Source organism: Terrapene carolina, unplaced genomic scaffold (assembly GCF_002925995.2).
Source record: "Terrapene carolina triunguis isolate 2854851 unplaced genomic scaffold, T_m_triunguis-2.0 Scaffold422, whole genome shotgun sequence".
NCBI classification, from domain to species: Eukaryota; Metazoa; Chordata; order Testudines; family Emydidae; genus Terrapene; species Terrapene triunguis.
Genome location: NW_020664773.1, coordinates 262,083 through 287,575, shown reverse-complemented (window position 1 = coordinate 287,575; position 25,493 = coordinate 262,083). Strand labels below are relative to the sequence as shown.

The 25,493-nt window shown below is 53.4% G+C and overlaps 2 protein-coding genes across 3 annotated transcripts in view; one reads left to right on the top strand and one right to left on the bottom strand.

Moving 5' to 3' along the window:
- Positions 1-7,110, top strand: part of CA9 (carbonic anhydrase 9) — a 46,619-nt gene extending 39,509 nt beyond the window's left edge. The window contains exons 9-13 of one of the 2 annotated variants that reach the window (XM_026658265.1): positions 214-288; positions 5,498-5,521; positions 6,018-6,053; positions 6,377-6,470; positions 6,816-7,110. In XM_026658265.1, coding sequence (XP_026514050.1) covers positions 214-288; positions 5,498-5,521; positions 6,018-6,053; positions 6,377-6,470; positions 6,816-6,882 — 296 coding nt within the window. In that variant the 3' untranslated portion in view covers positions 6,883-7,110. The remainder of the gene's footprint in view (positions 1-213; positions 289-5,497; positions 5,522-6,017; positions 6,054-6,376; positions 6,471-6,815) is intronic. The other variant, XM_026658266.1, reaches the window with a different exon arrangement.
- A 2,057-nt stretch (positions 7,111-9,167) lies between these two features.
- The window catches only part of LOC112108739 (gamma-secretase subunit Aph-1b-like), a 24,360-nt gene continuing 8,034 nt past the window's right edge, over positions 9,168-25,493 (bottom strand). The window contains exons 2-7 of the mRNA XM_026658264.2: positions 24,074-24,244; positions 14,507-14,580; positions 14,113-14,235; positions 11,354-11,481; positions 10,626-10,749; positions 9,168-10,282 (exon numbers count right to left, since the gene is read on the bottom strand). Coding sequence (XP_026514049.1) covers positions 10,245-10,282; positions 10,626-10,749; positions 11,354-11,481; positions 14,113-14,235; positions 14,507-14,580; positions 24,074-24,244 — 658 coding nt within the window. The 3' untranslated portion in view covers positions 9,168-10,244. The remainder of the gene's footprint in view (positions 10,283-10,625; positions 10,750-11,353; positions 11,482-14,112; positions 14,236-14,506; positions 14,581-24,073; positions 24,245-25,493) is intronic.

Here is a 25,493-nt window from a genome sequence, read left to right as displayed (position 1 = left end):
TGGGATGAGGGGGAGGGGGAGATTGTGAGGGTTGCTGGGACATTTTGGGATGCGAGTGCGGGGCCAAGTTTGGGCTGTTCCTAGCTTCGGTGCAGGCATTCCAGGGGAGTTGCTGGGTATATCTGGGCTGGGGGGGGTGGCTGGGGGGTGGTCACAGGGGGTGCTGGGAGGCTCTTGGCTCATGCATGTTTGAGTCTCTGTATCTCATCACAGACGACGGAGTTCCCCCCATGACGCCCGCCCCTGACGGTGCCACAGAGAGAAGCACGGCCGAAGCTCCCGGAGCAGGTACCGCTCTCCTCCTGGTGGCTTTTGTTATCCCCTCGAGGGGCTGGATCTGACTCCCCCCTGTCTGTCCTGCCCGTCTCCCTGCAGCCAGCACAGCTGTGGGGAGTGGGGGGGCTCTACCTTGTCTGGGCAGAGTCAGAGCCTCTGCTGGGGCTCTGGGCCGAGAGACTTCTGGGCTCTGAGGGGCAGCGTGGCTGGTTGCTGGGTACGGCTGTGGATCTGAGCAGGTTGGGTGCTCCTGAGGGGCAGGGGCTTGGGGCTGTCTCAGTGGCTGTCTGTGGGGGACGGATGGCTCTGCTCCTGGGGGGGGCGGTGCTAGCTGGAGGTGGGGCTCGGGGTGGTCTCAGTGGCTGGCTGTGGGGGATGGATGGCTCTGCTCCTGGGGGGGGGTGTCTAGCTGGAGGGTGGGGCTCCGGGTGGTCTCAGTGGGTGGCTGTGGGGGATGGGCTCTGCTATACTAGTATTCCCGGGGTCTCTTTGGAGGGCGGGGGGATGGGAGTGTCAGTAGCTAGTTTGTTCCCCTGTATCTCAGACTCTTGCTGGCTGGGGTGTTTTGTTTCTTTTAAACGCCGTATGCGGGGGAGATAGGCCATGAAGGGCCTTGAAAGGGACGCAAGGAGACAAATGTTGGATGTGCTAGAGCAGTGGTTCTCAACCAGGGTCTGGGGTCCCCTGGGGGGCCGTGAACAGGTTGTAGGGGGGGGCCACCAAGCAGGGCCAGCATTAAACTTACTGGGGCCCCGGGCAGAAAGCCGAAGCCCCACTGCATGGGGCTGAAGCCCATGGCCTTGAGCTCCGCCACTCGGGGCTGAAGCTGAAGCCTCAGCAATGTCGCTTTGCAGGGGCCCCTGTGGCGTGGGGCCCCAGGCAATTGCCCGGCTTGCTATCCCCTAACGTTGTTCTGGCTTTTATATTCAGAAAACCAGTTGTTGTGGCACAGGGGGGCCATGGAGTTTTATAGCATGTTGGGGGGGGGGCCCAAAAACAAAAAGGTTGAGAACCCCTGTGCTAGAGAAGAGGGCGGCAGTGGAGGGATCTGTGGTCAGAGCGACAGGCTAGGAAATTAGCTTTGCAACAGCCTTCCCGATGAGTATGAGACGTCAGGGAGACACGTGTCAAGACTGGCGCAGTAATTGAAACATGAGCTGATGTGTTTTAGCTTGTGGATGGATGAGAAAGGGCGTCTCTTAGTGATGTTATGTAAAAAAAGCTGCAAGACTTGCACTCAGTCTGGAGGTGAGGAACTAGAGAGCGGTCCGAGTCAATGATGACACCCCGGTGACAGGCCTGAATGACAGGCAGGGTTGTGGTGTTGTCCATTGTGGTCAGGAAAGGAGGTAGCGGACTTGTGTGTTGGGGGGAGAGTAAGAGCTCTGGTTTAGCCATATTGCACGTGAGCTGATGGTGAGACAGCCAGGAAGCGATGTCAGTGAGACAGGCTGAGATGTTAGTGTGTACAGAAGGAGACTGGTCTGTGAATCACCATCATAGAGCTGGTATTGTGTTTGCAGATGAAATTACTCAGAGCTAGGTGTAGCGGGAGAAGAGAAGGAGCCCAAGGCCAGAGCCCTGAGGAATCCCCCAGACAGCTGAAGTGGGACTGAGGAGGAAGTTCAGAAGGACTGGCTGCAGGAGCAATTGGAGAGGTGGGAGGAGACTCAGGAGAGGGCAGAGTCACAGGCAGGACAAGACTTCAAGAAGAGCATGGGTGACTGCGTGGCAGGCAGCTGACAGGTCAAGGTGGATGGGTCTGAGCGTCGGCTAAGAGGTCATTACAGACTTGGGTGAGTGTGAAGTGCAAGGAACAAGAGCCAGAGTGGAGTGGAACTCCAGCCAGCGAGCGTAAACCTTGTGTTCGGTGGCCTTAAAACTGAAAGGGAACTGGGCTCATTTGTTACGATGGAAGAAACTAAAGCGTGCTTGCCGGCCGTGGGAAGGCGTTGTCACAGAGGGGCACGCGCCAGAGACCAGTGAGAGATTACGGAGAAGGGTAAAAGGGGGAATGAGTGTGGCCCAAGGGAGCAGATGGTCCTGAGGCTTGAGGAGCCGAGCAGATGAAAAAGTTCTGCCTCTGTTCTCAGGGAGAAGGCGGCGAGAGCTGTAGGAGGCGAAGGGAAGGCAAGCCGAGAAGGGGAAGGTCCTGTTATAGTTTGTCAATCTGCTCTTGGAAGGAATTGCCGCGCCCCTTTATGGAGAGAGCAGTGGAGGCAGGAGGAGGGGAGAGTTTGAGGAGTGACTCAAACATGGCAAAAAGAGGGCTGAGACTGTGGGGGTGCGACTCAGGTAAGGTGGAGACGTAGCGTTGTTTAGCAAGCGTGCTGGCAGCGCTGAAAGAGGCGCGACCAGATTTGTAATGGCCTGCCTCGCTGGGCTGCTCAGGGTATTTCTGGATTTCCAGGGCTCCATGATGGAGTTTTAGACTAGTCCTTGATTCAGAGCGAGGGCTGTGGGTGGCCCTTGGCTGGAAAAGCCCTTCCCCCTGGTTTGTGCATATTTCAGTCCCCTGTAATCTCACCCCAGATGGCAGCGATGCCCCTGTGACTCCTGCCGCTGAAGATGCTGCAGGGGGAAGCACCGACAAAGCGCCTGAAGAAGGTACCGGTCCCCTTGGTGGCTGGAACTGGTTCTCCCATCTCTGTGCTTCCCACCTGCCTGCAGCCAGCACAGCTGCTGGGAAGGGCTCTCTTTGGGCCAGTCGGAGTCTGAACCTCTGCTAGGGTTCTGGGCTTGTTGGGCTTTGGTGCTGGGATTGTCTCGTGTGGGGGTTTGGCTTGAGGACTGTCCTAGCCTGAGTTCTGGGGGGTGATGGGCTGTGTGTGGAGATCTCTCCAGTGCTAGAGGGACCTGGGCTCTGGCAATGGCTAGTGGGGGGGATGGAATGGTTTCTCTGGAGTGGAAGGGGCTCTAGGTACATGGGCACTAGAATAATAAACAACATTAGCACTTTGTCCATGAGGCACTTTCAGGCTGTTTGGGCTTTCTGGGCCCTGGGCACTTCCCCTGCACACACCCTGAGTTCTTGCCATGGCGCTCCAGTGCCTGGTGCCACACACTTGAATTCCTGGTCTTGGCCATCAAGGCCCTTTATCACTTGAAGGACTCTGTGATTATGGCAGATGTACACTGGCACAGGAGTGCCCAGCGTGATGGTAACAAAACCTGATCCTTGCCTGCCGGGGGTGCTATTATCTCTGCATATGGCATTGCTGAACACTGTGTCCTGCTCCGGAGGCCACACTTCAAAGGGGATGTTGAAAAATAGGAAAAGGTTCAGGGAAGAGTTGTGAGTGTCCAAGATCTGGAAAATCTGCTTTGGAGAGAGACTAAATAAACTCAGCCAAAAGAAGGCTAAGAGGTGACGCATTACTTTCTACAATTACCTATACAGGGAACAAAGGGCTCTTAATTCTACCAGACAAAGGCAGAACGAGCTATCAGCTGCAGCTAGCCAAATCCAGATTAGAAATAAGGCACAAATATTTAGCAGTGAGAGTGATTGTGCCAATATTTAATAGTGTGTGACTGTTTGAAAAGGTTAAACAGAATGACCCAGGTAATTACTGGTTTATCAGGCTGACGTTGTTCCTAGGCAAAATAATGGGGCAGCTGATATGGGACCCGATTAATAAAGAATTAAAGGGGGTGTGTGTAATATAATTAATGCCAGTCAAAATGGGTTTATGGAAAACCTGGGCGCAAGCAAACACTATGTGTTTTAATATAGCCAATGTAAACATGTGTGTCTAGGAACAGACAAATGCAGGATCAAAGGCTGCGGCCTGCACGTACTGGACAGGGGACTCAGTCCTGGGAAGCAGCGACTCTGGAAAAGCCTTGGGGATGGCTGTGGTGGAGAATCAGCTGAACATGAGGGGCCAGTGCAATACTATGGCCCAAAAGAGCGAATGTGACCCTGGGAGGCATCCGCAGGGGAATCCTGAATAGGGGCAGAGAGTTTGTTATCTCTGTATTTGGCACTGATGCAGCCGCTGCTGGAATAGTGTGTCCAGTGCTGGTGCCCACAGGTGAAGGTTGGATGAAAACTGGAGAGGGTTGAGAGGAACCGGAGAATGATTAAACAAGGGGAAAACCTGCCCTATAGTGATAAACTCAAGGAGCTCAGTCATTTTTAGCTTAACAAAGATGAAGTTAAAGGGTGACTTGATCACAGTCCATCAGTACCGGCAGAGGGAACAGAAAATTGCGGATAGATGGACTGTCTAGCAGACAAAGGTATAACAAGATCTAGAGGGTGGATGTTGAAGCTGGGCAGGCACTGGGGTGGGGGTTTCCATGAGGCCGGGCACAGGCATTTCTGAGAGGCCCCTGAATTGTTCGAAGTCCCTGTAATCTCACCACAGGTGGTGGGGCTCCCCCCGTGATTCCTGCCCCCAAAGACGCTGCAGGGGCAAGCACCAGCGAGGTTCTTGAAGACGGTACCACGCTCCTGCTGGCTCGTTAGCCCTGGGGGTTGGCACTGACACTTCCACGTCTGTCCTTTCCATCTCCCTGCAGCCAGCACAGCTGCTGGGGAGGGCACCTCACATGCTAGGCATATTTGGGAGCGCGGCTGGAGATCTGGGCTTCTCTCTTTGTTGCGCCTGGCTCAGGGGAACCAGCATTTCCCAAGCCGTGTTGCTGGCTGGGTTTTGGCACAGTTCCTTTATGGATTTCCAGAGTCCTGTGTGGGCAGCAGGGGGTCTCTCGGGAAGGGAGGAAGGGGGCTCTGTCAGAGGCTAGATTGGTGATGGGCATGGCCAAAGGACTGTCATACCCCCCTGGGGGGGTGTGTGAGGGTCTCCCAGTGCCATTGTATGTGTGAGACGGAGGCCTTGCTGTGGGCGTGAGACGCTCCTGGTTGGGATCTGGGTTTCCCTGAATTGTAAAGTGGTGGGGTGCGTTTCACAAAACACCTGAGTACGAGGAAGAAATGGAGCAGAGGCCAAGCCCCAGGGAGCAGCTGAGCCATGCTGAAGGGCCGATTAGCTGGGCTGAAAGCAGCCGCATTGCTGGGGCTGGTTGTGCAGAGGGGGAGAATGTCCCTGCTGGAGAGGGGGGCAGCGGGAATGGCAGCTCTGCTGGGGGCAGGGACTCTTCAAAGTTGTTTTACCAAAACCAAATAAACCGGGGGGGGCTGTAATGGGACACGCCTGCCCATTCCCCCTCTCCCCCCCCCCGTGGCCTGCTCACCGTGTTGCCTCTGTTGCAGGTGCTGGCTGCCCACCATGCGCAGGTAAGAGCTGGGCCCTGGCCCCACACCCCAAGGATGGGGCAGAGGTGAAAGAATTGCCAGGCCTCCCCTTAACACCAGCTCATAGCAGGAGGCCCCAGGGTTAGCCGCCAGGGCAGTGCCAAGGGGGGGGTTCCTGCTTCCCTAAGGCACCATGCCGGGGGGAGGGAAACATGTCCATGGGGTGACATGAGTTTACATTGGGGGGTTGGCTGTGTGCCAGGAAAGAGCCCGGCACTGCACATGGGGGTGGGGGTGCACAGATTTCAGTGACCCCCTGATGGGATGGGTGGGGGATGGGGCTGCACGCTGGGATAGGATGCGGGGGGAGACTTGGTGGCTGCATGCTGGGATGTGGGCACGTGATGGCTAGATAGTGGGCTGGGGGTTGTACATGGGGCAGGTGGGAGGGGCGTGGTGGTTCCTGTGATATTGGCACCTGTCCCTGCCCAGCCTCACCTGCTGTCTCTGTGTCCCCCTCAAACGGTTTCATGTTTAGATTCAGAAAAACAGCTGGGCTTCGCCCTGCAGACAGGTGAGTGCTCCCGGGTGGGTGGCCCTGGCCTCTCCCCCCATTCCCTGCCCTGGGGCCACGCAGCTTCTGCTACCTCTACCTCCTGCCCCAGGCCACACAGCCTCCCCGAGCCTGGGGCTATCTAGCTTCTCTCAACTCCACCCCTTGCCCTGGCTCTTCTGGCTTCTCCCTGCCCCCGTCCTGTGGCACCCCAGCCCTGCTCAGGGCCACTAGCTTCCTCCTCCTCCCCCCCCCCCCCCGCGGGAGCATCGCTTGGCTTGGTCCCACTCTCCCTCCCTGTCTGTGTCCAGGGCCTAACCCCCCTTGCTCTCCTGTGTCTGCAGCGGAGGTGCTGGCCGGTCTCTTCGGGGGTCTCTTCGCAGTCACGGCTCTGGCCTTCCTCATCTACATCTACAAGCAGCGGAGCCAGACTAGGAGGTGAGAGCTGGGAGCCCCAGGCATACACCACTCCCCTCTCTCTGCATGCAGGAACACCCCCCCATCCTGAAACCCCATTCAATTTATAATTCTCCCTTGCTGCCCCCCCCAGCCAAATCCCCACCCCCCACCCCAGTGCCCTACCCTGCAAAGGCTGGGAGAGTCGCAGCCCACCTGGCAGCAGTCACTCCTGCACAGCCCAGCACAGCCCAGAGGCCGGGGGGGTGAGTAGGGAGCACCTGCCCCATGATGCGGAAGGGGGGCTGCCAGGGAGCTGCAGGTGACAGGTCCTTTCTCAGCTCATTACAGGGCCGCCCTGACATCCGTGTTCTCCCTTCCCTGCAGGCCGGACTCTCACCCCAAGCCCAACGTCATCTACACAGCAGCCACCACAGATGAGAACGCGGTGTAGGCGCTGCCCCTGCTGCCCTGCAAGGGCCTCTGGCACATGGAATGGAGACCAGCACATGCATCCTGGGGCTCAGCCAGCCGGACCCTGCCACCCGCGGCCAGCCCAGCACGCCCTCCCTCCCCATTGGGGGCCAGAGCAGCAGGGGCCCCTCTGCTGGGGCCTTCGCTCCTTGAGGCCTGGTTACCTGCACTGAGGCTCAGCAGAGACTGAGGGGGAAAACTCCACCCCTTTCACAGATACTTTTTAAAAAAATACAATAAAATAAATGAAATAAAAACCTGTTGCTACACCAGCCCTGCCTCTGCTGCAGGAGCTAGCACCCACGGGGGCCAGGGCCCCTCCCGCCATTGTAGTGACGGCCCTGCCTCTGCTGGGGGATTGCCCCAGGCCAGGGCTAGGAAGCACCCCTGGGCAGGACGAGCTGCCTGCAGCAGCACAGTGGATGTCCAGCTAAAGCAGCCAGGAAGCCCTAGGTGTGGGAGTTAGCAAGGGGTGATTGTTACAAGCTAGCTGGGGATATGTCCCCCCGCCGGGCTGGGGGTGCAGGAACCAGACTGAAGGTCCCATTGCCTGTGGTTAGTGAAGAACCAGTGGGACATTCCCCAACTGTCAGGGTACAGGCTCCAGCGGCCTGGGCCAATCCCAACATGGAGGCTTTGCCTTCCTGCCCTGCCCTGAGCTCTCATGCAGCTGCTCTGCCCCTCCTCCCCCCCCCCCCCCCAGTGGCTGCATTGCCGTGGCAAGTGCAGCTCAGTCCCACAAGTTCTTAGTGCACCGTGGGCTGAGCAGCAGCAGAAGTAATTGCCACGAGGCCTGTCACAGGTGGGAGGGGAGTTCCCATGGCCACCGGCCTGCCCCCCTCCGGCGCTCAGCAACCAGACACCCTGCATGCAGCAGCAGCGGCTAGGCAGCCACTGCCCAGCTAGAGAGGGGAAGCCAGTGCCCAGCTTCCTGTGACGCTCTGGTGGAGCTCGTTACTGTGCCAGCCTGGAGCCCCACATCCACCTGGCAACATCCAGCCAGAGCCCCACTCGATGCCAGCGCCACAGGCCGTGGACTGGCTGACACCTAGTGGCCATGTGGAGTCCCTGCAGCATTTCTGTAATGAACAAGGACCCAAGGGAAACAATAAGACAGACCTTCCCCTCCCCGCAGTGACACAGCCCCCCCACCCCACTGTCTATAAACCTCCCCTCCCAAGACAGTGGCAGTGTGGTCAAGTGGATTCAGCACTGGACCAGGGCTCAGAACAGCTAGGTTCTCTTCAAGGCTCCCCCACTGGCCTGTGGGTGACCTTAGACAAGTCAATTCGGCACCTGGGCCTTGGTTTCCCCAGCTGTAAAACAAGGATAACGACCCTGCCCCTACCCCTGAAACACTGCATACGAGCTGGGTATTACCCCAACTTCTCAGTCTAAACTGGGGGGAGAGGTAGATACACTGGAGGGTAGGGATAGGATACAGAGGGACCTAGACAAATTAGAGGATTGGGCCAAAAGAAACCTGATGAGGTTCAACAAGGACAAGTGCAGAGTCCTGCACTTAGGACAGAAGAATCCCATTCACTGTTACAGACTAGGGACCGAATGGCTAGGAAGCAGTTCTGCAGAAAAGGACCTAGGGGTTACAGTGGACGAGAAGCTGGATATGAGACAACAGTGTGCCCTTGTTGCCAAGAAGGCTAATGGCATTTTGGGCTGTATAAGTAGGGGCATTGCCAGCACATCGAGGGACGTGATCATTCCCATCTATTCGACATTGGTGAGGCCTCATCTAGAGTACTGTGTCCAGTTTTGGACCCTATACTACAAGGAGGATGTGGAAATATTGGAAAGAGTCCAGCAGAGGGCAACAAAAATTATTAGGGGGCTGGAGCATATGACTTATGAGGAGAGGCTGAGGGAACTGGGATTGTTTAGTCTGCAGAAGAGAAGAAGGAGGGGGGATTTGATAGCTGCTTTCAACTACCTGAAAGGGGGTTCCAAAGAGGATGGATCTAGACTGTTCTCAGTGGTACCTGATGAAACCATTTTTAAGGCCCGGCTTGACAAAGCCCTGGCTGGGATGATTTAGTTGGGAATTGGTCCTGCTTTGAGCAGGGGGTTGGACTAGATACCTCCCGAGGTCCCTTCCAACCCTGATATTCTAAGATATAGGCATCCATCCAACCCTGATCTTCTATGATTCTCCCAGCATGGCTGGTGCACTGCATGCGCAGGACCCATCCCCCCCCCCCCCCCCCCCACCCCCCCCCCCCCACCCCCCCCCCCCACACACACACACTCTTTGAGGCTGGTATTTCTCTTTATTGATATAAAAGTCCATTACAAACTCAGCCAGTCTTGGCTCTTGGCCCTGACGCCCCTGCACGGCTACCAGGGTCCCTGCTCCCACTTGCACCCCACATCCCCAGGGCTGGTGCCAGCTCAAGCGCCTCATATCCACCCCCACCAGAGAGATGGGCAGGGTCACGGATAAACCTCTGCGACGGCCCCTCCTCCCAGTATTTCTGCATGAGGCATGCAGCTACCAGCTATGCAGTGCCAGCACCACCTGCCCACCCCCTTCCCATACCAGCATCTTAGCAACAGCCCTTTGTCACCACTCACCCCCTCCCCATGCCAGTGCTGGGCATCAGGCAGCCTCATCCTTTGCCACCCACCTCTCCTGCATTGCCCACGCGAATGCCACCCACACTCCCCCTCCATCCTTCCCAGGCCAGTACCTGGCAGTCTGTCCCATACCAGCAGCCAGGCACTTGGGGCCAGGGCTAGGAATTCGGCCCCCTGGTACAGCCACTCCTGGGCAAGGGGAAAGGACGTTGCAGCTCCTTCGTGCCTGCCATCCCCAGCTTGGCCCTTGGATGTATCCTGGCAAACAGTCACAGGCCAGCGCTGCTCACTTGCCCCTCAGCCCAGCCCACTGCCTGCCAGATCACAGACGTCCTGGGGCCGAGAAGGACTTTCCCTGTATGGGGCAGAGCGCGCCCACACACGCGCCCCCACACACACACACGCGCCCACACACACACGTACGTTGTGGCGCAGGCGCAGTGAGTTCTGGAGAACCCCTCACCATGTGTCTTTCAAGGGTGGGCTAAACCAGTCCATGTCCACAGCACGGAGGGAGAGGGGTTGGTAGGACAGGGTGAGCAGCCCCCGGCTATCAGACAGTCTGCTGGCTACTCCCTGGCTGCAGGAGCCCCCGGACACCTGCCTCCAGCAGGGACTGATCGGGGGACCCCCATTCCAGAAGAGAGAAATGATATTGCAGAGAAGGCAACTGTAGGTCCCAGGTGACAGCACCAGAGGGAGGGAAGGGCAGGCAGGGAGCAGCTGAGGGGGAGAGCTCCTGATGGACCCTCAGGATCCTGGCTGGGGGCTTGTCTCGCTCTGCTGCCCTATGGAGAAGCAAAGGCAAGGGGGTGAGTTCAGGCACCCAGCTCACAGGGTTCCAGAGCGGGTCATTTCCCACCCCATTCTCACAGAAAAGGGGCAGCACCCTGATGAACAGCCCAGATTGGGGTGTTTCCCCACCTGCTAGTGCCAGGAAAGGGTTAACGTCACTGCTGAAGGGGCTCAGATCAGGGCATTCCCCCAGATAATTCTGGGGATGGGCCCCAAAGCAGGCCACGTCCTCCCAACACTGGGGTAGCCCCTCCCGGCATTCCCTTTCCTACCCCCTCAGAGGCAGGGCCTCGGCAGGGCTCCTGCTCTGGACATGGGGCTGGAGTGGATACTCACCCCGCAGGGACTGGAGCAGGTTCTGAGTGCAGCCTCCTGACAGGACGTAGGCCCATGCCGCTGTGGCAAACATCAGCAGGTAGGAGGGGACGAGGCTGCCCACGTACAGGGGGTTCCAGAACGTCTGGGAGGAGAGCAGCAAACAGAGTGAGAGGAGGGGACGAGCCGGGGGAGCCCCAGAGGCAGTTATGCCAGAGCTGGCCTCCCACTGAGCCCTGGCCTGCTTGGCTCAGGCCCCCTCGATGCTCTAATCTCCTTCCTTGACACACCTGGCTGGGGCACAATGCTCTGAGGGGTGTGGGGCTGGCATGCCCAGGGCGCCGGGGTGTCTCGCTGGTCTGCAGCAGGACAGCGTTGCCCCACAGAGCCAGTGGGTCCTGCAGGCTCCTCTGAAGCGTTTGGAGTTTGAGGTTCAGGGGTGCTAGTGTCTCTCACTTGCAGGCATCCATACCTAGAGGCTGCCTCTGCCCATTCGCACTCATGCAGGGTCCCACAGGTCATGGGGGAACACCCAGTTTCTCCTGGGGGCAGGGACTGTCTCTCTGTGCATTCGGCACCCATCCTGACAGGCCCAGATCCTGGGGGCCCCCTGCACACCAGCCAGATAGTAATTCCTGGCCCAGAACTGCCCACCCCGTCCCCTGCTGCACTCAGGCAGCAGAGACATGGTGGGGTGGGAGCAGTCTGCCCAGCCGCCCACGTCTCCGGTTTGCCCTGCCCACACTCACCGATCCTGACACGATGAGGTGAGTGAGGATGACGGCTGCCATCTCCCACCAGCGCTGGGTCTCACAGCCGTGGAAGAAGAGGATTCCCCAGAAGGTGTGAAGGAAAATCATCACCATGGTCATGAAGGCTGTGAGGAGGAGCAGACGCAGTCACGGCCAAGATGAGAGGCTGCCCTGGGCAGAGTCAGGGCCATGGCAGGGTGGGGCACCCATCAGCAGAGGGTGAGGAGAACTGCCTTTACCTGAGGGGCAGTGCAGGGCACTGATGTGGGGAGCAGTGCTGGTGAGGGGATGGGTGGGGTCTGAGCAGGATGTCCGTGGGTGATGAAGGTGTGTGTGTGGGGGGGGGGCAGTAGGCAGGTAGTTCAAGGGGCTGTGGGAGTGGGGTGCCTTGAGGAGAAGGCAGTGGTGGGGGGCAGTGTGGGTGAGAAAAGAGTTGGTGGTGGTGTTAGTGGAGACATGACAGGAGTGGGGAGCAGACATGGGTGAGGAGGGGATGGGTTGGGTGCAGTGCAGGTGGGGGGGGGGCAGGGGCTGCTACACCCGTTGCTTAACTGAGATCAGGAAGCAGAGCTGCAACCCGCTCTTGTGTGTGTTCCAATTCCAATATATCTTTTTTGAGACGGGGGTGACCACATCTGCACGCCGTATTCAAGATGTGGGTGCACCATGGATTTATGTAGAGGCAACATGATATTTTCTCTTATTAACTATCCCTTTCTTAATGATGCCCAACATCCTGTTTGCTTTTTTTGAGTGTTTTCAGAGAACTGTCCACAATGATGCCAAGGTCTCTTTCTTGAGTGTTTACATATAAAATGATGGGGTCTAAATTAACTGTATAGTTGGGACTATGTTTTCCAGTGTGCATTACTTTGCATTTATCAACATTGAATTTCATCTGCCATTTTGTTGCCCAGTCACCCAAGTTTGAGAGATCCTTTTGTAGCTCTTCGCAATCTGCCTGGGATTTAATTATCTTGAGTAGTTTTGTATCATCTGCAAATTTTGCCAACTCACTGTTTACCCCTTTTCCCAATTTATGAATACGTTGAATAGGACTTGTCCCAGTACAGACCCCTGGGGGACACCACTATTTACCTCTCTCCATTCTGAGAACTGACCATTTATTCCTACCCTTTGTTTCCTGTCTTTTAACCAGTTACTGATTCCTGAAAGGACCGCCCCTCTTATCCCATGACAGCTTACTTTGCTTAAGAGCCTTTGGTGAGGGACCTAGTCAAAGGCTTTCTGAAAATCTGAATACACTATACCCACTGGATCCCCCTTGTCCACATGCTTATTGACCCCCTCCAAGAATTCTAGTAGATTGGTGAGGCATGATTTCCCTTTACAAAAACCATGTTGATTCGTCCCCAACAAATTATGTTCATCTATGTGTCTGACAATTCTGTTCTTTACTATGGTTTCAACCATTTTGCCCAGTTCTGAAGTCAGACTTACTGGCCTGTAATTGCCAGGATCCCGTCCAGAGCCCTTTTTAAAAATTCGCATCACATTAGCTAACCTCCTGTCATCTGGTACAGAAGCCGATTTAAATGATAGGTTACAGACCACAGTTAGTAGTTGTGCAATTTCATATTTGAGTTCCTTCAGAACTCTTGGGTGAATACCATCTGGTCCTGGTGACTTATTACTATTTAGTTTTTCAATTTGTTCCAAAACCACCTCTAATGACACCTCAATCTGGGACAGTTCCTCAAATTTCTCACCTAAAAAGAATGGCTCAGGTTTGGGAATCTCCCTCACATCCTCAGCTGTGAAGACTGATGCAAAGAATTCATTTAGTTTCTCTGCAATAGCTTTATCGTTCTTGAGTGCTCCTTTAGCATCCCAATCGTCCAGTGGCCTCACTGGTTGTTTAGCAGGCTTCCTGCTTCTGATATACTTAAAGAATTTATTACTTCTTGAGTCTTTGGCTAGCTGTTCTTTACACTCTTTTTTGGCCTTCCTAATTATATTTACACTTCATTTGCCAGAGTTTATGCTCCTTTCTATTTTCCTCACTAGGATTTAACTTCCATTTTTTAAAATGCCTTTTTGCCTCTCACTGCTTCTTTTACTTTGTTGTGTAGCCATGGTGGCACTTTTTTGGTTCTCATATGTTTTTTAATTTGGGGTATACATTTAAGTTGAGTCTCTATTATGGGGTCTTTAAAATGTTTCCATGCAGCTTGCAGGGATTTCACTTTTGGCGCTGTACCTTTTAATTTCTGTTTAACTAACTTCATCATTTTTGTGTAGTTCCCCTTTCTGAAATTAAATGCTACAGTGTTGGGCTGCTGTGGTGTTTTCCCTGCCACAGGGATGTTAAATTTAATTATATGATGGTCACTATTACCAAGCGGTCCAGCTATATTCACCTCGTGGACCAGATCCTGTGCTCCACTTAGGACTAAATCAAGAATTGCCTCTCCTCTTGTGTGTTCCAGGACTAGCTGCTCCAAGAAGCAGTCATTTAAGGTGTCAGAAACTTTATCTCTGCATCCCGTCCTGAGGTGACATGTGCCCAGTCAATATGGGGAAGTGGAAATCTCTATTATTGAGTTTTTTATTTTAATAGACTCTCTAATCTCCCTGAGCATTTCACAGTCACTATCACCATCCTGATCAGGTGGTCAGTAGTATATCGCTACTGCTACATTCTTATTATTAGAGCATGGAATTACTATCCATAGAGATTCTATGGCACAGTTTGGTGGGGAGATGGTGCAGGGGGTTATAGGCCCATTGCTCACCCGAGGTCAGGAAGTAGAGCTGCGAGTCTCCATGGATCCCCACAGTGCCAGGCCCCAGTGCATCTACCAGGAGGTTAATCATGGAGAAGGCGCCGCTCATGAGCCCGAAGCCCAGGCCAGCTACTGTGGGACAGAGAAAACACATGTTGCTGAGCCCAGGGACGTCAGAGCCAGAGACTCTCAGAGAGACTCCCTGACCTGTCTCCAACCCCAGAGGCCTCCCCCACAGCCCTGCACAGGGACCCCATAACACTTGCCTCCATTCTGAGGGATCCCTGGTAAGAAACCTCCTTTCCCCAAGACCCGCTCCTCTCCTCTAGGAGATGCTACCTCCACTCATCCCATGTCCCCACCACTCAGGCTGGAGTCAGCCCTGCCCCACTGAGAAACATACCATATGCCATCTGCTGGATGGAAATCGGGGAGCAGCCATCTTCGCTGAGGGCCACCAGCCCTTCGATTGCCTTCCTGGACAGAGAAAGGAGAGAGCCCCAGTCACACCCCAGTGTACGGCTGCCCATGGGGCCTGGCGTGGGGCTGCAAAGCGGCATCATGGGTGCGTGTAGACCACAGTGCTGGGAGCCAGGACTCTGATTCTCTGATGGGATTACTAGGCTGGTTGATAACGGTAACTGTGTAGATGTACTGTACTTGGATCTTTGCTAAATCGAACACCTTGCACCGCACGATAGTCTGATTAAAAACTTACCTCTACACAATATCAATGAAGCGTAAATTAAATGGATGTAGAACTGGCTGACAGATTTCAGAAAGGAGTTTTGAGAAAGTGGGAATATTCTGGAATATTCTTAGGAGTCCTGTAAGCCCATTTCCCGTGTGCGCTGCATGGTTGCCAAGTGGGTGGAAAAGGGCTGTCTGCTCTCAGGGCAGGCTAAGAAACAAAGGGGTGGGTGTCATCAAACTGTCTGGGCTTTAGGCCCCACATCAATGGAGATCTGAGAAAACAATGGCAAATCCAATCCCTCAGACGTTGACACCCAGTGACCAAGGCCCCAGAGGGATCCGGATTTCCCACCTCTCAGCAGGGAGGCTGAGCAACATTCCCCAGCTGGAGACCAAAGGACTGGGAAGTGTGAGATGGGGGATCAGAGCTGGCAGCTGGGAGGAGTTGGGCTCTCACCTGGAGTCTGACCAAGGAGGTCAGACAGAGACAGACAGAGCTTGACCCAAGGGGTTCTCTACAGCCTAGCTGGGCTCTGGGCTGACCAGACTGGATGATGCTCTAACCGTCAGTTCTCTGGGCTACCCTAAGGGCTCCCTGTGCTGTGTCCAGGTGACTGACAGACCCGACTATTCTGGCAGCGCTGTGTGAGTGTCACTGCAGATGCTGGGTGAGGTGCATTAATCCCTGCGGAGTGGGCAAGTCTCCATCGGGGTTTATCTCAGTGGGACTCGCTAACCAGAGCTCACGGGGTGACGCAGGGGGGCTTCAGGCCCAGAGGTCCAGTCTCAGGAGGTGGTGAAGCCACGCAGCTTATGCTGGAGAAAGAGTGAGACCCCCCGGGGGTCTGGCCCACTGACGGGCTCCTCCTAGGGACTGTTCCAAAGCTCTGTGACGGCTGTCAAGAGGGAATCATAACTGAATGGGGCATTTCTGGTATGGTTCTAAGCCCGATGCCACTTAATTTTTTTTTAATCAAAGGATCTGGAAGTAAATATAAATATCACTGCTTATAAAATCTGCCGCTGACAGACTGGCAGAATGGTAAATGATGACAAGGACAGGGCAGTCACATAGGGTAATCTGGGCCCATTCAAACAAAACGCATTTTAATACAGTCATAGGAATGCACGCCATACCGACAGAATGGGGGACTGTATCCTGGAAAGTAGTGAATCTAAAAAGGATTAGGGGTCATAGGGGATAAGCAACTGAACTGAGCTCCCAGTACAAACCTAGAATGATAGAAAATTAACACGACCCACATTAACCTAATTAAAAACTGGCTAACTGATAGGGAATCATCTCTGAACGGGACTGTTTCCAGTGGGATCCCACCAGGATTGGTTCTTGGCCCTATGCTATTTAACCATTTATCAATGACCTGGAAGAAAACAAAATCACCACTGAAATTTTGCAGATGACAAAAAAGAATTGGGAGAGTGGTAAATAATGAAGAGGACAGGTCACTGATACAGAGCAATGTAGATCACTTGGTAAACTGGGCGCAAGCATACAATATACACATTTTAATATGGCTAAACGTAAATGTATCCATCTAGGAAGAAGGAATGCAGGCCACGCTTACAGAATGGGGGACTCCATCCTGGGAAGCAGTGACGCTGGAAAAGATTTGGGGGTGTGGTGGATAATCAGCTGAACATGAGCTCCCAGTGTGACATTGTGATCGAAAGGGCTAATGCAATCCTGGGAGGCATGAATGGGATAGAGAAGTTATTTTACCTCTGTCTTTGGCACTATTGGAACCACTGCTGGAATCCTGGGTCCAGTTCTGGTGTCCTCAATTCAAGAAAAATGTGGATAAATTGGAGAGGGTTCAGAGATGAGCCAGGAGAATGATTAAAGCATCAGAAAACCTGCCACATAGTGATTGACTCAAGAAGCTCAATCTATTTAGCTTAACAAAGAGAAGGTTAAGTTGTGACGTGATTCCAGTCTACAAGTACCTACATAGGGAACAAATATTTAATAATGGGCTCTTCTATTGATCAGAGAAAGGTCTGACTCGATCCAATGGGTGGAAGCATAAGCTAGACAAAGTCAGACTGGAAATAAGGCACACATTTTTAATAGTGAGGTTAAACAACCATTGGAACAGTTTACCAAGGCCTGTGGTGGATTCTCCATCACTGACAATTTTTAAATCAAGATGGGATGTTTTTCGTCAAAGTCCTGCTCTAGAATTATTTCAGAGCAGTTCTCTGGCCTGTGCTCTGCAGAAGGTCAGATAGATTCATAGATTCTAAGGGAAGAGGGGACCACTGTGGTCATCTATGTATGAACAGGTGATTATCGAGGAGGAAATGATTTTACCTCTTTATACTGCATTGGTGAGGCTGCCACTGCGTCCAATTGTGGGGTTCACATTTTTAAAAGGATGTTGAAAAACTAAAGAGGGTGCAGAGAAGAGCCACAAAAATAATCCAAGAGCTGGAAAAACGCCTTACAGCGAGAGACAAAGAGCATCTAAAGACCCTCACGGGGAGAAAATACCAGGTACTAAAGGGCTCTTTAATCGAGAGGAGAAAGGCAGAAAAGAACCAATGGCTGACAGTAAATCGCTCAGCACAGGAGTGACGGGACAACAGCAGCTGGCCCGTACTCTGCAGGGGGTCAGACTAATGCTCCCTTCTGGCTCAAACACTGTGAATCCTGGGTTCTAGGCCTGGCTCTGATGCTACCGTGCTGGGCCATGCAGTTTGAGCCCAGGCATGAAAGGGTTTTTGATACCAAACAGGGAGATGCTGTAGTACGGGGTTGCTGTGTTTAGAGCCAGCCCCAGCCCCTCACTGCCACCTGGTTTAGGCTTATGAACTTAGAACATAGAATATCTGGGCTGGACGGGACCTCAGGAGGTATCTTGTCCAACCCCCTGCTCAAAGCAGGACCAATCTCCAACTATTTTTTTTGCCCCAGATCCCTAAATGGCTCCCTCAAGGATTGAGCTCACAACGCTGGGTTTACAGACCAATGCTCAAACCACTGAGCTATCCCTCCCCTCAACTTCCTTATTCACTTTCTCCACACCAGACATTATTTTATAGACCTCTCTCATATACCCCCTAATTTATCTCTTTTCCAAGCTGAAAAGTCCCAGTCTCTTTAATCTCTCCTCATATGGAAGATGTTCCATACTTTTATTGCCCTTCTCTGTACTTTTCAATTTCTAATATATATCGTTTGAGATGGGGTCACCAGAACTGCACACAGTATTCAAGGTGTGGGCAAACCATGGATTTATCTAGTGGTATTATGCTACTTACGGTCTTATTTTCTATCCCTTTCCTAATGGCGCCTGACATTCTGTTTGCCCTTTTGGCCTCTGCTGTGCATTGAGCTGAAGATTTCAAGGAACTACCCACGGTGACTTCAAGCTCTCTTTTGTGAGTGGTCGCAGCTCGTTTGGACCCCGTCCCTGCCTATGTTTAGCTAGTACAGATGTATATCGACCGCGAGCATGTCACTTCCTTTCACTGTGCCCCTCTCTGTCTGCTTAGACTGTCAGCTCCTTGGGGCAGGGACTGTCTCTCATGCTGTGCACAAGGCCCCATTCTCATAATGCAAAGGAGGAGGATTTATGGCCTGAGAGGCACCCTTTGTCCAGCAGACGGCATCAGTCTCTGGTGCCCTCTGATGCCCTGAAGGTAGATGGGAAATAGAATCATAAACTGGATGACCTTGAGAGGTCGTCCAGTCCAGTCCCCTGCACTCAAGGCAGGACTAAGTATTATCTAGACCGTCCTTGACAGGTGTTTGTCCAACCTGCTCTTCAAAATTCCCAACGATAGAGATTCCACTACCTCCCTAGGCAATTTATTCCAGTGCTTAAACACTCTGACAGTTAGGAAGTTTTTCCTAATGTCCAACCTAAACCGCCCTTGCTGCAATTTAAGCCCATTGCTTCTTGTCCTACCCTCAGAGGTTAAGAACAATTTTTCTTCCTCCTCCTTGTAACAACCTTTTATGTACTTGAAAATGTTATGTCCCCTCTCAGTCTTCTCTTCTCCAGACTAAACAAACCCAATTTTTTCACTCTCCCCTCAGAGGTCATGTTTTCTCATAGACTTTTAAAGGTCAGAAGGGACCATTATGATCATCTAGTCTGACCTGCACAACGCAGGCCACAGAATCTCACCCACCCACTCCTGTAACAAACCCCTAACCTATGCCTGAGTTACTGAAGTCCTCATCGTGGTTTAAAGACCTCAAGGTGCAGAGAATCCTCCAGCAAGTGACCCATGACCCACGCTGCAGAGGAAGGCGAAAAAACCTCCAGGGCCTCTGCCAATCTGCCCTGGAGGAAAATTCGTTCCCGACCCCAAATATGGTGATCAGTTAAACCCTGAGCATGCGGGCAAGACTCACCAGCCAGCACCCAGGAAAGAATTCTCTGTAGTAACTCAGATCCCACCCCATCTAACATCCCATCACAGGCCATTGGGCATATTTACCTGCTAGACCTTTAATCATTTTTGTTGCTCTTCTCTGGACTTTCTCCAATTTGTCCACATCTTTCCTGAAATATGGCACCCAGAACTGGACACAATACTCTGGTTGAGGCCTAATCAGCACGGAGTAGAGTAGAAGAATTACTTCTTGTGTCTTGCTTACAACACTCCTGCTAATACATCCCGGAATGATGTTCGCTTTTTTTGCAACAGTGTTACACTATTGACTCATATTTAGCTTATGATCCACTATGATCCCCAGATCCCTTTCCGCAGTACTCCTTCCTAGGCAGTCATTTCCCATTTTGTATGTGTGCAACTGATTGTTCCTTCCTAAGTAGAGTACTTTGCATTTGTCCTTATTGAATTTCATCCTATTTACTTCAGACCATTTCTCCAGATCATTTTGAATTTTAATCCTGTCCTCCAAAGCACTTGCAACCCCTCCCAGCGTGGTATCGTCCGCAAACTTAATGGCATAGAGAGTACACTTATTATCTAAATCATTGATGAAGATATTGAACAGAACCAGACCCAGAACCGATCCCTGCAGGACCCCACTCATTATGCCCTTCCAGCCTACCTGTGAACCACTGATAACTACTCTCTGGGAATGGTTTTCCAACCAGTTTTACACCCACTTTATAGTAGCTCCATCTAGGTTGTAGTTCCCTAGTTTGTTTATGAGACGGTCATGAGAGACAGTATCAAAAACCTTACTAAAGTCAAGATATACCACGTCTACTGCGTCCCTCCTATCCACAAGGCTGGTTACCCTGTCAAAAAAAGCTATCAGGTTGGTTTGACACGATTTGTTCTTGACAAATCCATGCTGATGGTTACTTATCTCATTATCTTCTAGGTGTTTGCAAATTGATTTCTTAATTATTTGCTGATTCATTGAGGGCGGGGCCCAGACTTTACCCAGATCAGGGCTGTGCTGGCAGCTGGCCAGGGGTCTGAGGGTTATACCTGATATTCAGAGCAGGTTGGACCTGCCTGTGAACATGCATAAGAGACAGCAGCCTCTGGTGTCTGGGATAGGGAGTGGGGGAGGGGGAGGAGAAGGTGTCTCTTTAAAACAGGGCTCTTGCGCCTCCTCCCTCCTGCAAATCAATGCCAATTTGCCTGAAGCTTCCCCTGGATTCTCCTGTCGGGGAGTGTCTGGAGAGGATGAGGCCAGGCAAGCCACATGAGAGTTGCACTGACTGGAAGCTGTTTATGAGGCCCAGAGCTGAAGGCTCCAAGGGGCTTTGAGATGCACAAATGCAGGGACGTTCTGTGCAGATTATACAGAAGGCAGGATGGTCTTCAGGCTAAAGCCCAGGAATGGGAGTCAGATCTGGGGTCTGTTAGTGGCTGTGCTCCGACACACACTTCCTACCTCAGTTCCTCATCTGCTAACACGGGCGGTTAATACTGCCCTGCTCTGAGGGGCCGCAAGGCTGAGCTCAACAGCGTTTGTGAAATGCTTCAGAAGCCTGGGATCCGATGTACTAGAGTCAGGGAAAGAATGATTGGAAGAGCTGCAGGGCTGACCTGCCTCACGGCTCCATCCACACAGGGAACCAACCCTGCAGAGCCCAGGAAGCAGTGCCAGCTCCCAACATGGAACAGACATTCTGGGTTTCATGCAGGAATCACTGGGTGAGGCTTGCTGGCCTGTGCTAGCAGGAGGTCAGACTGGATGATCATAATGGCCCATTCTGGCCTTACCAATCACTGACTGTGACTCAGGGTTATAAACAAAGGGAGGGACGCAATTCCCAGCAGAGTGACTCTGCGCTTCCAGGCCAAGGCCGGAGAGCCTTGTGCAAACAGTCAGGATCAAATCGTTTGCAGTCAGAACCTCATCTCCACTGATGGAAACTTTTGTAATACACAATCACCACCCACTGGCTACTGTAGGGAATGCAGTTCAGGAACCTGAGAACCAAGTCCTGATGCACAGATCCGGGTGTCAGAGCAGGTGAAGAGAGGGGCTGCCCCTGCCCATCCTCACCCCAGAAAATCTGAAGAGGCCTTCTATAAAAGTGTCTCTTGGGCTGAGCCCAGCAGAAGTGTGCGAGGTGAGTGGAGTTGTGATCCACCAAGGCCATGGTATCGCCCCCTCCAGAGTGGGAGTCCTAGGAGCATCCTGGACCCAAGACCAGGATCCAAAGAACACAGAAACTGTCTGCTGAGGAGATCCGATCCCAAATTCACTGCTCTTTACCTGGGTCTGAGCCTTTTAGCTCAGAATGAGCCCAAATGAGAACAGGTGGGCATAATGCCATCTCACACAGTGCTTATCATCTCTACAAGCTCAGTCAGGGCTTAAGGCAGAGCCCCGAAATCACCTTCAAGCCGTCCCCCCCCCATGCTTTGTTCTATGTACAGATCTGGGCCTGGATTCTGAGCTGAGCTTAGCTTGGAGGGGAGGGGAAGGGAAGGTGGCTGTGCACAGCCCCCAGAGACTGGGACTGACCAGGGATCAGACCAGTCCCTGGCATAAATTGAAGCTGCCTGAGGCCTGCTTGAATTACACCCACTGCCCATGATGCAAAGGGGCAGTCCAGAATAGCTGAAGTGGGGAGTGCTCTGGCCACATCCCTACATGGTGGCCAGCATAGAGCCACTGCACTAGTGCCGTGACCCAGGAATTTTCCTCCTTGTGCAGGGGGTGCCAAGGTAGCCAGTTAAGCCAGAATTAGGGGGCACAAGAACCAGGCCCCAAGTGTGTGTCTTGAGCAAAAGAATCCTGGCGAGCTGAGTACACAGGGCACCATTAGCTGCTCAGTGCTCCAGGCTTGGGGATGAAACATAGTGCTATGGAAGCATCGCAGCCGGGAGTCGAAGCAGAGACTATCACTTGGAGAAGAAAGTGGCCCGTTTCAAGATTGCTGCAGGAACATGAAGAATCCCTTTAGGAGAAGCCCCCGCTCAAGCTGAAACCTCCACCTGGCCGCTTCTCCACAAGCACCTCCACCCTTTCTTCAGCCTGGGGAGTCTCTGCAGGATGGGGGGGGGGGGAGCTGGGAGAGGGCAGCACTTTGCTCTCGTCCGGTTAATAGATGGATGGATTCCAAAGCTGGATGGGTGCGCTGTAACAGGGAAAAGCAAAACTCCCCACCCCCAGCCACATGAGGACATCAGAGTCAGCCCCAGTCTCTCAGATGTTCGATACACATTACTATGTTTACAAAGCTGCACAGACAACTGTGCCGGCACCTCCCAGCAATGGAGTAATCCACCCATTCTTGCCACCAAGACCTGCACAGTTCTGCCCCTCCCTGCTGGTCCTCTCACCCTTACTGCAACACATACACCCGGCTTCTTCCCTGTGGAGTCCCACCTTCACCCACCTGCATTCAGCATGCCTAGGCCCAGTACTGAAGATGGAAGTCTGTCTACCCCGGGTAGGCCAGGGAGGAGGGTGGTGGCCAGTGACATTAGGGAAGAGGCAAGACCGCTGTGGCCAGTGTTTGGGATGTAGTATCCTGGCCTGTGGCTCAGTCAATCCATCCCTGATGCCGTATTACCCATCACAAATGGTCCACAACAGACTCGGACCTCTTCCATCAGCCCACTGGGAGCTGCATACCTCCCTCTGCGCCATTCACCCTCCCAGTACTGGACAGAGATCACGCGCTCAAGGCAAAAGTGGAGACCAGCTCTGCCATGTCGGTCCTGAACGCACCGGGACAGTCAGCAGCCCCTGGTGAGATGGGCCAGATTTTCACAAGAGCTCAGCTCCCACACAGACACCTAGATAATGGCCAATTTCAGGCATGCACAAGCACCCACGATGCTGAGCTCTTTGTAACTCTGGCCCAAGGGCTCTCACAGGATTGTACCTACCACAGGCTGGAGATGCGGGGGCAGGCGATACGCAGATTACTGTACGGCTACAGAATGAGGACTGCACCTCACTGCTGTAGTAGGGAAGCTAGTGGATGCAGAGGAGTGCTGGGTCAGGGTTGGGTCGTGGCTTGGAGCAGGATGCAGCATAAGCACCGCCAGATTCTCAGACAAGCTGCGCGAATTTCTTGGCTTTTTCCCTTTGTGGTAAAGTAGCACTCATAAGAATGTTGAGTTAAATGAACAGGAATCTATTCTCAGGCTCAGCTCCAGCTTATCAACAAGACGATGGAGAAGTGACTTGCTTACAGCATCAGTACCTTCCTGGGACAACAATGCCACGTACCAAAGGGCTCTTTAATCTAGCAGAGACGGGCTGAACAAGAACCAACACTGGAAGCTGAATCTGGACAAATTCAGGTTAGAAATTAGGCACAGATGTCGAACAGTGAAGCTGAACCACCATTGGAAGAAACTCCTATGGGCAGTGGTGGATTCTCCATCTCTTGGTGTCAGACATCCAAGCTTGATCTTTCTGGAAGCTGCTTCAGCCAAACCCAAGTTATTGGGCTCCGTGCAGAGGGAACTGGGGGAAATTCAATGGGCTGTGCTACCCAGGAGCTAAGACTAGATTATTTAATGGACCTTCTGGCCTTAAACTAGATGAATTTAATCACAATGATGATTCTATTTACTATTAGTATTGCAGGAGCACCTAGAGGCGGGAGATCAGGGCTCTTTGTGCTGGGCGCTCTAAACACCTATAACAAAACCAAAAGACAGTCCCTGCACCAGAGAGCTCACAGTCTGAATACGTAACAAGAGACATCAGCTGGATCAAACAGACAAGCGGGGTGGGGCAGCAGGGTGAGTATCAAAGTCCTGGCTTGTGCAATAGGCAGCGCAGTTACAGTTCGGACTGACAGTCTAGAAAGGCAGGTAGTGTGAGGCACTCCACCCCACTCCTTACCTGAGCAACTTGTAATAGAGAAATCGAAAGGCCTCCTGCAGGAGCACGGAGAACAGGACCCCGAATATCAGCAGGCCCTTCTGCAGCGGCTCATCCCCTGGGTCACTGGCTTTAACCGCAATGAACCAGACTAACGATGACAGGAGCAGGGAGACCAGCCAGAAAAAGGCCCTGAAAGAGAAAGAGACAGGCCATTTTGGAACATGCAGCACCATACTGCTTGCCTTCTTCCAGATAGCCCCCGGGTGGGCAGTGTGGAAAGGGTCCCACTATCTGCGTATCAGTGGGGTGCAGCTCCCAGGCCTGGTCAGGCTCGACAGAGCTAGGGGCAGGGAGAGGTGTGGATGCCTGTAGCAGGAGTCTCAGCTGGTGGAAATCTTCAGAGCTCCATTGTCTTCCCACCTGCTGAGGGTGGGGCCATAGGTGCCTGGCATGGGGCCTGCCCCATTAGCCTGCTCACACAGGCGCTCTCAGCTAGGGGCTCTGAGGAGCATTACAATTGGGCAATGGGGCTGGAGACCATGTGCAATCACCCAAGTGAGGTGTGTCTAGGGGGAACAGGTAACTTTTCCCCTGCGTCCCCCTACCCCGTATACATGGGGAGTCTGGCAAGGGCCTGTGGCCATTCTCCCAGAGGGATTGCCAACAGGCAGCTTCATGGGAGACAGATTCCTCCTCTGGCACTGAAGTCACACTGCCGTCTGGGTGATATGAGGGCTGGATCAGCCTGGGACGCGTCTGGAGTTGGCCAGTCTCTATTCTGCGCTTCCCTGTTTCTGTGATGCTGCCAAAAAACAGCTATTTTATTTCAGATGAACTGGCTTGGTCCTCAGGACCATTAGCTGCTGCCAGGGCCTGAGAGAAAGAGAGAGGGGTTGCGTTCCTCCTCCCCAGAGAGTGCCCCAAGAGCTGGCAGGGCCACTGTGGGCACGACAAGAACAGGACCACCCGAGAGGCGGGGGGCGGGGGTACCCCGGGGGGGGGGGGGGGGGGGGGATCAGTGACCACAGCAGCGTGACTCCCATGCGCCAGCTGAGAGAACGAATCTGTGCTGACATCTCTCAGAGAGTGTGACGGATCATGTACTAGGTCCCTCCAGGCAGAGGCCTGGTGCTCTCCTGCCACTGTCCGCAGCAGCCCCTCTGAGAGCAGCAAGATGCAGTGCCCAGAGCAAGGGGGGCCCAGAAACATGGGAAGTGGCAGAAAAACCTACTGCTAATCCAACTCAAGACCCTGCAGTGCATGGACAGAGACCCCCACATCTAATGCCCACCCCATGACAGACAGACCATCAAACCACAGAGTGCACAGGGACTGGGCTCTTAGCAGCGGCTCCAGAATGAGGCCCTTGTGCTCCTCAGCCAGAGAGCAGACTGAGGCAGTTAGTGCCCTACCTGAAGCACACGGCGCTCAGAGCAGA